Raw genomic sequence first — 14,250 nt, forward strand, 5'->3', positions numbered from 1 at the left:
TTCCTAGAACCGGGAAGCGAGCATGCCCTGTGACCCTGCAAAGGTTCTTAGGCAGGCTTCTTAATCATGAAAAATGTCGCTTTGCTAAACCATCTTAGATGATTCCTACGGCAACTTCAAAGCTGTGACAATCATCCACTCGTGGTTCTTTATGAAAACGTGTAAGGGGCCCCCTCCGTCCAAAGCAGCTTTGAACTCTTTAGAAGCAGCATTAGAGTAGAAGCCATATCGTGAAGCTTCCACTCTCTGCTGTCCCGGCCAAAAAAGCAAGAGACCCTTCCTCTTGCCAGCACTGTCACTGTGCAGTCCTAAATCTCTCCTTAGGTTGCTGAGGCCCAATCTCCTATCCCAGCACATGTCTGCTAGGGCCACCACCCAGAATGGCAGGCTGCTAGCTTTGTCTCCTCTCGGTTCTGCAGGCCAGGGGTCTAGGACCAAGGTGGGGGTAGACTTCGTTTCCTAGGAAGCCCCCTCTTGCTTTGTCACTTGCTCTCCCATCAGTGCCTGCGGCTCTTGGTGTCTGTGTGCGTCCCAATCCCTCTCAGAAGGACTCCACCTAGGCTGGAGAGGGGGCAGTTCTGTCATTGCAGTTTACCTCTTTAAAGGCCTGATTTCCAGATTCGCTCACATTCTGGGATGCTGGAGGCTATGAATTTGGGGGGATAGAGAATTTAGCCCACCCCCATCCCCCTTCTCCCCCTAGCCCCGTGATGTCGGAGGACAGCCTTTGCTGCCACCCCTTCCTCTGTCCCCTTCCCACCACACCTTTCTTGTTCACTTGGGGTCTCCCGAGAAGCTCTCGGGGTGGACCCACCTCCTCCCCCTTCTCCCTCCTGCTGCCAGCTGGTCCTGACCGTGGGTCTCCTGGCTGTGGTGGTCTACCTCTACACCGTGGTGGCCTTCAACTTCTTTCGCAAGTTCTACAACAAGAGTGAAGATGACGATGAGCCCGACATGAAGTGTGACGACATGATGACGGTGAGAGCCCGCCGCCAGCACAGACCAGACATTAGAGTGGAAGTGCCCAGGCAGACGGACGAATAGATGGACGAGAGGAGGAGCAGGGGGCTGTAGGTGTCCTGGGCCTAGCAGGTCTTGGCCACCTCCACAGGTGTCCAGGATGCTGCTACCTTGGCCTGGATGTCAGTGGACCTGCACCGAAGTTGCTTGGGAGTCCAGCTTCAGTTCTGTGTCTCGGAGAGTTGGGCTGGGTCCCAGGGATCAGGGGCTCCATGTGTTCCAACCAGCCCCGGGGGGGTTCTCGCAAAAAGACCACTATGGTCGGGGAGGGGGGGACCACCGCTAGAAGGGGGGCACCCACACCTCAAGATGTTCATGGTGACGGGCTGCAGGGACCTGGTCCATGGTCAGCTCTCCAGGCAGTAAGAACAGGTGGAGGCGCCCCCGCAGGCCCCACATGTGTCGCCTTGCTGCCCCAGCCTCCCACGTCACGCCTGTGCCCGCTGTAGGGCCAGCACCCCCCTAGGTCCCCCCCCGCCCCAGCCAGGCCCTCAACCTCCTGGGAGGCACCAGCGGCCTCGGGGCAGTTGGACTTCTGCACCCCCCAGGCATCCCCCTGCGGGCCTCAAATGGTTCACCCCTTTCCTCTCCCTTTAATGAGGGAAGAATATCTGCCATAGGCCAAGTCTGACAAGGCCCTGGCCTGCCATGGGGGGCGTGGGGGACGTCAGGAGCCACAGGGCTGAAAGGTCTGCTGACTGGCAGGCTAAAGACAACACCCTGCGACTTTCCCCAAAACTGCCACTCTTGCCGTTCCCCAGTGTTACCTGTTCCACATGTACGTGGGAGTGCGCGCCGGGGGCGGCATCGGAGACGAAATTGAAGACCCCGCCGGAGACCCCTACGAGATGTACCGCATTGTCTTCGACATCACGTTCTTCTTCTTCGTCATCGTCATCCTGCTGGCCATCATCCAAGGTGGGCTGCCGCTCGTGAGAAGGACGAGCAGAGCGGACGCCTGGTTCTCTGGCCTGGGCCTGGGCCTGGGCCTCTGAGTGGAGGTCCCCGCGCGTCGGACTCGCTTATTCAACAGAAACTTACGGAGCATCCGCCGCACGAGCGTGGGCCACACGAGCCACACCTGGGAACCCGCCCCGGGACCTTGTGAATCCGAGTGGGGGTGCAGCCCAGCTGCCGTCCCCCCACTTGGGGTGCTCCTGCCCTTACTTTCTCCCAGGCCCCATGGCCACGAAGGAGCGGAGAGCAGTGGCGGGACAGGGCCAGCGTCCTCCGGGGGAGGGTGCGGGCATCGTAGCCCCGAGGTGGTCAGGAATGAAGAACGGCCATGAACTGAGTTTGAGTCGTGCCACTACCCGTGCTCAGTCCTGCAGAGCGCGTCAGGGGTGCAGTGGGATAGAGGCAGCAGAGCAAGGACACGGAGACACGAGGACAGCAGCAGACGGGGGATCTGCACACCAGGACCTGCCTGCGCTAGGGTGGTCCTCGGAGACGGGGCGGACGAGAGACTGACCGCACAGGCATCCTCGGCCCCATCGGGGCCCGTGGGCTGCCAGCAGCACTGAGCCACGGGCTGCGTGGGGGCGACCAGGTGGTCAGGGTGGGTGGGCGGGCCAGTGTAGACCGCCGCATGGAGGCCGAGTGAGGGGAGCACAGACGCGGCCCAGCACGTGCCCCTCGAGACTTGCTCTGACTGTGCTTTACAGGTGGAGCCTGACGGTCACTTTCTTGCCAGCACCGCAGCCCTGCTGCTGAGCCTCTGCCCGAGCCAGCCCGCAGCTCCCTGAGGTGCTTTACCTGTCTCTGTATTTAAAATACCAGGTCTCATCATTGACGCCTTTGGAGAGCTGAGAGACCAGCAGGAACAAGTGCGGGAGGACATGGAGGTAACGCTGGGCTGGCCCCAACGTGCGTGTCTTGCGGCCATGGGTCTAGAACCCTGGGGCCTGCTACCACCTGCTGCTGCCTGGGCCCGGGCCCCCACCTGTCCACGGCTCGGGGTGGGTGGCTGCTCCCCCGCACCCACCCCCACTCGGCTCGGCCGGCAGGGGCTCCGTGGCACTGGGGGGATGACTAACGCCAGAGCACTGGAGACCGAGTCCGCATGGTGGGCCGCCCCGCCCCCTCGGGAGACTGCGCCCCCCCCCCCCCCCCGCCAGGTCGCACCTGCTGACGCTCCTGCTGCCTCTCCCCTTCGCCGTAGACTAAGTGCTTCATCTGCGGGATTGGCAACGACTACTTTGACACGACTCCTCATGGCTTCGAGACACACACCGTACAGGAGCACAACTTGGCCAACTATCTGTGAGTGCTCGCTCCACAGGGGCCGGGCCGGGACAGAATGAACGAAAGGGCGATGCCCCCTGCGCACCTCCAGGCCCCATTTCCGCCTCTTTCCCCAAGTAGAGTTGAGTGGGGACACCTCGAGGGCGTCCCGGGAGCTTTCCAGGCCCCTAGCAAAGGACAGCCTCCGCCGGGGACGGCCCCAAGCCTCCCTCTCCTTCTCTACTGAACTTTCCCCATCACCGCTCCAGTGTTGGTTTTTAACCCTCACCCGAGAACAAAGCCTACAGCCCCACTTTCACTCCCAGCTACTGCCCCGCTACTTTGTGCCCTTCCAGTGAAGCTCAGTGTCTGGGCTCACAGTCCTCCGTCTTTCTCTTCCTGGTCCCCTGAACCCATTCCAGACAGGCCCTGCCCCGCTCCCACCGCCCCCACATTTGCTCCTGTCACAGTGGTCAGTGACCTGCATGGTGCTGGATCCCGTGGTTCACCTGCAGGCCTCACCCTGCCTGTCCTCTCCTGGGAACATGCAAGTGCCAGGAGGGCTGGGTAGTGGGGATGTGGGTGTTTCATGCTGCTCTCTCCTAGCACTTAGCATAGTGCTTGGCCCCCAGAAGGTGCTAATAAGTATTTTGCTTGTTCTGAATAAAGCTTTCCCTCAGGAATAAGATTTTCAGAGCCTATTATGTGCCATGGACTGCGTATGAAGCTCGTAACTGAAATAGAGACTACCTGGCAATTCAGATTCTCTACGTGATCATTTTCAAGAAAAGAAAAGCTCCCCTCTGGGTCTGCACTTTATTGTTTAGGAAAAACTGATCTTTAGGATGGAACAGGCTTAGCCTTTGGGAAAGGTGTTGTTGCAAAGACCTAGCTCTTTGCTAGAATAGGAGTTTAAGAAAAACAAAAACAAAAAACCTTTACCCTTCCTCAAGTCACGAGGATTCATCATTGTTAATTCTCATGAAGAGAATTTTCATGTTCACGGAGGTGATCAGGATGGATGTCCTTCTATGAAGGGTGAGCACTTGGCCACTCATCAGGACCTTGGAGCAGAGAAACGTGACAGGGTGCTGTAATGCTGTCCCCCTTCTACATCCGCCCATCGCACTAGATATTATGGTCGTCTTCTGGCTCTGTGTACCCTCGCAGCCTGCTTGAGGAGAGAGGACCCATCTCATTCATGTCTGAAACCCCCTAAAAATGGTGCTTTGTCAAATAAATATGCTAGGAGATAATGTCCTCCGTGCCTGAGTCTCAAGGGAAAAAGGAGGACGGAACCAAATCTGTTTACAGCCTCTGAAGCTATACATCTAAGGGGACTCAGCGAATCTGAAGTCTGGGGCTCGGGTTCTCTCCACCCTCAGTCTCACAGTCCAATCTTTGAGGGCACAAGACTGGCTCTTTGGGAGGATCTCTGAGGTCATGCAGTGTGAGCTGATAGACCAGCCCAGGCCCCAAGGAACCTGGGTACACCAGATGGACAGACTCAAACCTTAGCTCCCCCATGGTCAGAACGTGTGAACTGCACTGGCATTTGTCAGATGGCCATGATACAAACCAAACTCTATTTCTGAAGAGAACTTAATGAGGTTAAATACTTTCTACCTTTTTTCATGATATATCTTTGAGACACACAATTTCAGTTCTACATTTACCTATTATTAATCATACAGTAAGAGTTTTGGTGACCATTTTAGTGTTTTAAAAAAAAAATCCTAGAGAAAGAACATGCAAGCTGGGGTGGGGGTGGGGGTGGGGAGAGGGAATGTTAAGCAGTGCAGAGCCCCACACGGGGCTCGATCCCGTAACCCTGAGTTCATGACTGGAGCCCAAATTGAGTCAGACACTCAACTGACTGAGCCACCCAGGTGCCCCTGTTAAGGATTTTTTAGAAAGGAAGCCAAAATGCTTCCTCCAAAGGGCTCTTAGCTCAAGGTTTAGGAATGGTAAAAAGAACCTCTCCTCACAAAAAGACTAACCAAAGTATTATTGTCTTTGTCTCACTTACTATACCTTTCTCCCCTTGTTTCAGGTTCTTCCTGATGTATCTGATTAATAAAGATGAAACGGAACACACGGGGCAGGTGAGGAACCAAGTGGCTTAAGAATCATACACCTGCATTAAGAGTCTCCCTTTCAGAAGTCTTGAGACTCAGCAGAGCATAGGGTGTCTGTGATAGACACGTGACTTCATTAGTCTCCAACGTACATTTTCCCCTACATTATTCCACCATCTCTTTGTGACTTACTTAAGAAGCCAATGTCCTAAGGCAACTCCAATCTGTTCCTAAAGACTTTCTGGTTATCCTTCCCAACTAACACTGACATTTTCTAAACCCCTGTGGTTACTGCTTCAGAGTAGAAGAGCTGGAGGTGGGGAGAACATTACAGAGAAAAAGACAAGGAGAAGCTGAGTGGGTGCCTCTAACAGAGAGTAAGATGGTGTGAGGACAGCCTGAGAAAGAGAACCACCACACACGTGGGTGACCCAGACTGTGGCAGTGTGGGTAATGAGTGAAAGTATATGTCAAGAGGGATTCTGTGACTAAGTATGAGAAACAAATGCCAACATAAGAGAACAAAGGGAAGAAAAGGTAGGTTATCAAATATTCAAACATCCTCAGATTTGTAGGAAAACTTCACAGCTTGGACACTGTAGAGGCAACTGGTTCTAGATTTCCCTTCAGTTCTCCTCCAGGCATCTGGCCAAGCTAGCACTCACGGCACTCATTGTCCCCTTCTTGTGCCACCGTCTGCCTTCTAACAATTACAGATGACACAGACTCAGCCCATTGCTGGATCATTGCACTGTGTTCAGTGTTTTGAGTTTTGGCGGGACGGGGGAGGGGGAGGGGAGAGGAACAGAGCCAGCAAGAGGTACAAGTTGGGCCCCATCACCATTCTCCTGGGAGATCTTGCAGAGGAAAACCACCTGGGTTTGAGCTGACTGTGGTCTAAAAAGAAATGCCCTTTGTTCCCATTATTTCAGGAATCTTATGTCTGGAAGATGTACCAAGAAAGGTGTTGGGATTTCTTCCCAGCTGGTGACTGCTTTCGGAAACAGTATGAAGATCAGCTTGGATAAATTGGAATGAAAGAACTCTACGATTCTGGACAGTCAGCTTCCAGTGAAATAAATCTTTTATAGTTGTGCAAAATATTTGAAATGTGAAATATCCTAAATGCCTCCCTTACGAGAAAGTGTTTGTTACAAATATGTGATATTTTGGAATTGATTTGGCTTTTTGTGCCTAATGGACCTAGCCCTGGGGGAGGTGACCTCTCAAACTGTTAAAAGATGGCAAAGAATCAAGGAAACTGTGGTTGAGAATACCTTCAAGTTTTTCAGTTGTAATGGCACTAGTTTGTTGCCACGGTGTCCTTGAGGAAAGGGCCACAAGGATGAAATCTTCAACGCACAATACCTGAAATTTTACCCACTTGAACGTCACCTGACAGAATCACTAGTGACTCCTGGTCTGAACTACAACTAATCATTTTAACTGCAGTCAATTATTTCCCAAGGTACGTGCTAGTGAATGTATTCAGAATCAGCTTGAAAAACTTTAAGCAGTTAAAGAACTAGAAAAACCAACCAACCCTTTGTTGACACTGAAATATCAAGTGCCTTAAAATCTCTTTAGATCTAGCTATGCAAATTTTTTGTTTATGTTCCGGACGGACAGTTCCATTCATTAGTTGTGTTGAACTTCCGTCTTTATGAAACTGCACTTGAAGGTTATTCATATATTGTTTTTCAGTAACAGCTTGTCAACTGCTGTTATTAGAAGTACTGTACTGAAAAATCAGAAAAATTTCAATCTTATGCCAACCTGAGTACTGCTTTATGGTCCCCTTGTAAGTAGTGGAGCTGCTGTGTTTAGGTGAACTCCTTACATCAAAGGAAGTGCCCACTGCAATAAAGTAATACACACCAATCCATAGCGTCGGCCTCTTGTAATGTACCTCCCCTGGATGATTCTACAGCCATCCTGGAATTGCCGGGAAAAGGGTCACAAGACCAAGAGCCTAAATCTCCAAGAAAGAAAGCAATTCCGTAGACCAGCGTTGGTTTATTTGGGCCAAATGCATGCCTTGTTTCTTGTTTCTAGTCTAGCAGCGGCACTGCTCAGCTGTAAACACTGCAAGGAAGGAGGCTGCCCTCAAGCAATCTAGCGGATCACTAAGCCAGAGAACAAATGCCACAAGTCTCTTAAATGTATAGTTTTGGATGTTGTGGAATGTAGAGGTAGGCCCTCGCTGCGCCAAATGTGGTGGGACACATGGGCCTGGAGCATGCTCAGAACCAGCTGTTCTGGAAGGACAGCCTTGGGCCCACCCTGACTGGACAAGGCAACCAAAATCTGCTTCAGGCACTTTTTTCCCCATTTTTCTTTTCTACGTTATGAAATCATACTGTCCAACCAGTCTTCAAGCTCTTCCTCAGTAACGGGTTTTGATGTACTTGGTTGCTCAGATTGCACATTCTTTTTGTCTGTCACAGATGGTTCTGCGGGACCTGGGGAAATGGAAGCCAAGTTAACAATTTCATGTCAGTCGCTTACTGGGGGCCCAGGCTGCCCTGGGGGGAGGGGGCGTTCCCGGACAGAACGCACGCAGCCCTAGTTAGTGCTTTGCTTACAATAAGGGGGAACGTTCTAGCATTGCTCCTACTCCTTTAGCAGGTAGGATAATATCTGAACAGATTAATAAATGGGGTAGAGACCTGCTCTTCTGTTCATGCTCAAGGTGACTTTCATAGTTCACTGGTCTTCTAAAAAGACCCAACAGCTCAGTTTTCTGTTTACTCCTGTAGCAATCCGGGGAAGTCTTTAAAGGCTCTCACAAATGCAGTATGCGGGTGGAGCAGGCACCCTCGGCCTCCCCCTGGAGGGGCCGCTTGCTCATAGAACACACACAAAGGAGGAAGTGCTCTTTTGTCCAAAAATAAGATGGAAATAGCAAGTCTGGAGAGTTGGGTAACAGTCCTGTTGAGACAGTTGATTGAAAAGTCTGCTGCTGCACAGCCGAAGGCTACCAGGGTCTTAATGCCTTTTTAGGCACACACTCCAGCTGCAGCCTGGGCTTACTATTGCAGTCAGGCAGGTGGAGGCTCTGGAAGCCTGGCAGACGGAGCGAGAGTAATGTTGTCAGAAAGGTCGGCTAGGGGAAGTGGGGATGTGAGCGTAGAAACAGATGTCAGTGGACACCACCAGATCCGTGTCAGACACTGATGCAGACATGTGTGGGCACAATGCAGGTGGGGCTGTTTGCACAAAAACAAGAAGATGGATGGGAGGGGCGGGTAAACCAGAAGCCATACCTTTTCCTTCCTGGGCCACGTCTCCGTCTCTCTCAGATTCTAACCCAGGCGTCAGGTCTGGTAGGATGCTCTCCCCCTCTCTTACAGGTGCGTCTAGACTAAGCAGCAGATCTAATTCTTCCTCCAAGTGGTCTGCTGCCGACGGCAGTGGGGCAGTGGGTTTCTGGGGACCCCCCGAGGGGGCAGGACAGCAGGTGGCAGGTTTCAGCTCTGAGATGGACCCCTTTCCGCCAGGACCCAAGGGCCCTTTTAACTGCATCCCCAGTCCCTTGGCTTCGTCATTCCTCTTTGGTTTCATCTGAGGAAGTTCTAAAGGAAGGGCGGTCTGAAAGAGAACCATGATGATGGAGTTAAGAACCTGAGTCTCACCATGGGGATTCCTGGGGGGGGCTCAGTGGTTTAGCACCTGCCTTGGGCTCAGGTTGTGACCCCAGGGTCCTGGAACTGAGTCCCACATCAGGCTCCCCGCAGGAAGCCTGCTTCTCCCTCTGCCTGTGTCTCTGCCCCTCTCTGTGTCTCTCATGAATAAATAAAACCTTAAAAAAACAAAACAAAACAAAACAAAAAAACAGTCTCGCCATAGCTGCTTAGGCAGAAACAAAAGCGAAGGAAGCCAAACATTGTGGGATAAGACATTCAACTCAAACAGGAAGTTCACAAAGGGCCCCCCCAGCTCAGCCCTGCCCACGCGGGGGAGGTGGGGACCCCAGGGGCCGCAGCAGGGCTGTGCCCACAAGGGGCAGCGCCGGGGCTCAGAGTTCCCGCTCTAACCCTGTGGAGTGGCAGCAGCAGGGTCTCCTTGGATGTCTGCGGATGCCCAGCGTGCGAGGAGTCACACCCGTTAAGAGGCCCCAAGGCGCAGCAGCAAACCCCATCTGTTCCCCGTCCAGAAACGTACGAGTGGTGATGGTGAAGGACGGGCTGGTCAACAATGACTAGGTAACATTTGAATAAAAAATGCCAGACACAAACACCACACACACAACTTGATTAGTTTTGCCTGGTTTGGGACTTTGTATAGCTGTAACCTTCACTAGGGGGTCTGGATGCTGGTCTCCGGGGGAGGGACGGGGCGGCTTCTGGAGTGCGGCCGGTATTCTGAGCCTCCAGCTGGAGGCTGAGTCCATGGTCACAATTCTTCTGCATGCACTTCCTGTCATGGTTTAACAAAAGCTGCCCCCCAGGTGACTGCAGGGTCTGGCAGAGGCTGAGCAGGTCGGCTGTGGAGGGAGGCCTGGGGTGACCAGCACGGGGGGGGGGGGGAGCCCAGCCACCCCGTTGGAGGGCACTGTCCCCGTATCTACACACTGACACATCCTGAGCACATCCAGTGTGCTGATGACTTTTAGAACAGGATGGCTTCGCACATCAGTTTGCATCCGTCGCTGCCCGTGTGCAACACGAAGCTGGCATGTGCCAAGGACCACATCCTACTCCTGGAGTCATTCTGTTGTCCTGGACCTAGGGTCTGGCATTGTTTTTAACTCCCAGGTGATGCTAACGTGCAAACACCATTTGGAATAACTGCTCTATATCATGGGAGGAAGCAGGAGGTTCAAAACTATTTAAGCCAAGTTTCCAAAGTTACTGAAATTAATTGACACCACTATCTTGAGGCCTGCCCCGACAGGAGCCCCTCGCGGTCACAGGCTCACAGTACTTCCTTTGCTCCCCGAGAGGCCCCTCCTCTCGGTGTTTCCTGGTGTCTTATGCTAACACTTCCCCACTCTGCGGGCCCCCCTGCACCTGGCAGGACCTGGAATCTCTGGACACCTGGCGGGGAAAGCAGCACTCTCCCAACCACTAAGAAACACCCTCTCCCCCAAGCCCCCCGGACATCTCTAAAGCTCCGTGGCGATTCCATCAGAGGCAAATGCCACCCCGTCTACTTCTGTGCCTTCCCTTAACTGTCCCCCAGTGCTGAATTCCACTTGCTGCCCTAAACTGGGGGCCAGTTAGTGCCATGGACATGACAGGTTGGGGGGCAACCAATTCATGCATCTGCTCAACTTTCACACCACATTCAGCTGCAGAACAAAGGGCAACCATTGGAGTCACTGGGACTCAGTTTACATGCAAGACTGCTCAGGGTTTCACTTTTTAAAAAACAATGTAGTTGAGCCACAGTTGCATTTTGGAGTTCCTGTAGTACAACCCACTGTGCCTCTTCCTCTCTCAGCTCACCAATCAGTTGCTATCTTACACCAGCATCTTCCAAATTTATGCTTCCAGCCATTAATTCTGAACCTACAGCCAACTACTGTTTCCCACTGATACCCAGAGGCACACACCCAATAATGTGCAGGCCTCGCCCTTCCTGACACGACCCCGTCGCTGAGCTGCACAGGCTGGAAAGCCGAGGACAAGTCTCACTTGCTCGCTCCCCATTCCTAGCACTTACCAAGCCTCACAGACTTCCCTTCTGAAGCACCTCCCAGCAAAGGCCAGTCCTCTGCCCTCTCCAGCCTCCTTGCCCGCGGCCCCCTATGCCCCGGGCCTCCGCAGCCTCCTGCTTTCCCTCCCTGCCCTCACCCCGTGATGCAGATCATCACTCACCACAGTGTCAGGACACTGGGCCGGGGCACTCCAAATCCCACCCCCATGTGTTTACCCTCGGGATCTCAGACAACCTCACCCTTGGTCCGGAATGCCCTTCCTAGCCCCCGGCTTTCTAGCCCCGCCTCGTCGTCGTATGTGCTGACGGCACACGACACTGGTCCTTCATGGACTGAGCGTGGCTGGATGACCTCATCAGTATAGTTCCCAACAGATGAAGCCCCATGGGATCGGGACCCACACCTGTGGGATCCATGCTGGATGTAAGCCTGGCACATAAATTTTTGAGTAAAATACCAGCCAGACTTTATAGTTTTCATTCAATTCCATTACATTTGATCCTTCAAAATGTTTCAAATGTAAAATGTAAAAACAAAAGAACGGAAAACTCTAAAAATTATTTCATTCTCCCTTAAAACTTTGAAAATGCGACCTTGACACAAGAGCCTCAGCCTTATGAAAGGAGAAGCTGACTATGAGACATCCTGCAGGGTGACGTCCTTCACTCCTGTGTCCCTGCAGCTGGCAGACACTGTCGGGGTTTTTACCTGGACCAACTCGGCAGCAACATTGAGCCGGAGAGAGAGAGGCAGTTCTTGAAGGGCTCGGACCAGTGACTCGCAGTCCACATAAAACGCTGAATTCTATTAATGAAAAATCATATAAATATATCAGGTGATGATTACAAAGGGCCTGTTGGGGATAAAAGAGCAGATGACGACAGCAGTGAACACAGCATCCCCTGAAAGTGAGTCACAGATCACACGTGACAGGGCTGCCTTTTCTACCATCCCTGCATCAGGATCAGCAAATCCCAAGCCACGTTCTGGAGCCAGAGGTCACACTGAGAGCAGGAACAGGGCAGTCCTCACCCCACACCAACATAGCACAGCAGCCTAGAAACTAAGGATGCTTCTGGAATGACTGGCAGATTGAGAGAAAAAGAAGCATTTCATGGAATCTACGTGATTCCAGAGTGATCACTCCAGAGGGCGGCCTTGGAGTGGAGGGGAGAGCCGGGGACGCAGTGTGGCGGGGCTCTGGGCAGAGCCGCCGGGCCTGTGGGACTCTGGGCACAGCCGCCAGACTGGGACTACACCTCTACCCCCCAGACAGCACAGCACAGCACACCCCGCCCATGGGCTGCTGGCTTCCCTGGATCCCTCTCCTCGTTCGTGGAAGTCGAGGCCTGCCCCCACGATGACCTCCCAAGTTGACAGTATCTGAGGGAACGTTCCAGGTTATTTCGAGGCTTAAGGACAGACCAGTGGCTGCCTTCCAGCGCGCCGGCCACCCAAGAGAAAGAACAAGCCAAGAGTTGCTTATAATGGCTTCACATTAGAGGGAAGCACCACTGAGCACCCGTCTACACAGGCCCCACAGGCCCCACTAGAAACACAGCTTATTGTAAAATCACTGGCTTTGAGTACGAAGGAAAGCTGGGGGTCACCTGGTCGGGTCTGGGTTCTGCCACAGGAACATTGGGAACATCTCGGGGAGACCGGCCCGCAATGAGTGCAGGCAGTGACCCAGAGGAGGGAACCCACGGTCCGCCCCAGCAGGGCAGGAGGGCAGAGGGAAGCAGTGTGGCTTCCAGCAGCCTTTCTGAAATGTTCCCCAGTGTGGCCAGACGCAGTGTGGACAGCACCTGAGGGGGCCCCCAACCCTGGAACAAAGGAACTCACTTCTCAAAAAGCGCAGTGTACTCAAGGAGCAGGGCAGAGGGCGGCAGAGCCCTGCAGGGAGCGAGACGTTCAGCACACATGGCCTCTCTTACCCGGCACGCCATGCCTTGGGGCTGTGACCAGACTGGCATGGCTGTGTCTGCATTTTCAAGTTTGTAGAAACTCTCAACCTGGTAGAAGGGGTGATCCTGAATGCTTAACCTATGGGTGCGTCACCGCATGACATCCTAGAATCATGCCTCCCCACCGCCTGGGTAACCACGCACACACGGTGAGGACCTGGTCTCTGCCTTGCCTGCGCACCATTCACCTGCGCCGCCCCCCAACTCCCCAGACAGAAGGACCCTGGGGTGTGCTGGGGTCTGGCTGCAAGTGTCCAACTTCCTCTGCCCTCTTTTGCGTCATGTGCAAGGTACATGCTCCACAACTAAAGGCAGGTGTATGCACAAGGATACAGGGAACAGCCAGCCTGTGCCTCTGAGCCATGTCCTGAATGATGGACATCTGGCTGTATCTGCTTCTGGAATGAGTGTTGTCGTGTCGTGTGCCCCCCCACCCCCCCACCCACCCCCCCTGTCTCTAACTCCTGCCCCATCATCCAAGGCCCAGCAGACACTGTGTGGCCTCCAAGCTGCCATCAAGTCTCGTCAAACCACCAGGTGGAGTTGCCGGGGTCCTGGAGCCTAGAACCTGACATCAAATGCCACTTTGGAAGAAGACTCCTTCGCTCAGGACCAGTCTTTCCCCTAAACAGCTAAAGCAGAAAGTCTAACATATAAAATGCGCTGAGGTGAAAAGCTTCTAATAGTCAAGTGTGAATTTTAAAGTAGGCTTAATTGGAATAATAACCACAATTCACTTTTTGGCTAGGTCATAAAATAACTGGGAGGTTCCTTTTTGCCTGGAGAGTCTCGTCCCCATATGCACCTGGCCAACCCTGGTGGTCTCTCACAGCTGGAGCATGCACCCTCACTGTACTGATGCCTTCTCTCCTACATGCTCTGAGGCCAGCAGCAGGAAGCCAGCCGTGGTGGTTAGAACAAAGCCCCACCACCCTTGTCTTGAGGTCAACGTGCACAGAACCTTGGCCAATGTGCACAGAACCTAGTCTGGGTACTGAAAATCTGTCCCCTCTGTCCAGGAACCTTATTACTTGCTAGATTCTAAGTCTCAGTGTCCATGTAAAGACACACTAATTGGTTAGAAAAGAACCTGCTAGCAAGTCCACTTTGCAGCTAAAGAAAAAGATGGCCTTCGATCAGATCATTATACTTTCCAAAATTCTTGTCATCTTTTTCTTTCTCAAGTAAGCAAAAACAGAACCTCGTGAGGAGGTAGGTGGGTCATGAACCAGTTTTGATGGGGAATTGATGAATTTAGTTTGGGATGTGTCCTGCCCACACATCAACTCAAAATATTCAA

At 53.0% G+C, this 14,250-nt stretch overlaps 2 protein-coding genes across 5 annotated transcripts in view; one reads left to right on the plus strand and one right to left on the minus strand.

Moving 5' to 3' along the window:
• The window catches only part of RYR3 (ryanodine receptor 3), a 508,658-nt gene extending 502,216 nt beyond the window's left edge, over positions 1-6,442 (plus strand). For all 4 annotated transcript variants that reach the window (XM_041743628.1, XM_041743630.1, XM_041743629.1 and 1 more), the window contains 6 exons: positions 844-978; positions 1,782-1,938; positions 2,800-2,864; positions 3,182-3,282; positions 5,297-5,348; positions 6,254-6,442. In XM_041743628.1, coding sequence (XP_041599562.1) covers positions 844-978; positions 1,782-1,938; positions 2,800-2,864; positions 3,182-3,282; positions 5,297-5,348; positions 6,254-6,349 — 606 coding nt within the window. In that variant the 3' untranslated portion in view covers positions 6,350-6,442. The remainder of the gene's footprint in view (positions 1-843; positions 979-1,781; positions 1,939-2,799; positions 2,865-3,181; positions 3,283-5,296; positions 5,349-6,253) is intronic.
• An 875-nt stretch (positions 6,443-7,317) lies between these two features.
• Positions 7,318-14,250, minus strand: part of AVEN (apoptosis and caspase activation inhibitor) — a 168,897-nt gene continuing 161,964 nt past the window's right edge. The window contains exons 4-6 of the mRNA XM_041743633.1: positions 11,692-11,787; positions 8,588-8,912; positions 7,318-7,783 (exon numbers count right to left, since the gene is read on the minus strand). Of these exons, the coding sequence (XP_041599567.1) occupies positions 7,668-7,783; positions 8,588-8,912; positions 11,692-11,787 (537 nt within the window). The 3' untranslated portion in view covers positions 7,318-7,667. The remainder of the gene's footprint in view (positions 7,784-8,587; positions 8,913-11,691; positions 11,788-14,250) is intronic.

Source organism: Vulpes lagopus, chromosome 2, assembly GCF_018345385.1.
Source record: "Vulpes lagopus strain Blue_001 chromosome 2, ASM1834538v1, whole genome shotgun sequence".
Classification (NCBI taxonomy): Eukaryota; Metazoa; Chordata; class Mammalia; order Carnivora; family Canidae; genus Vulpes; species Vulpes lagopus.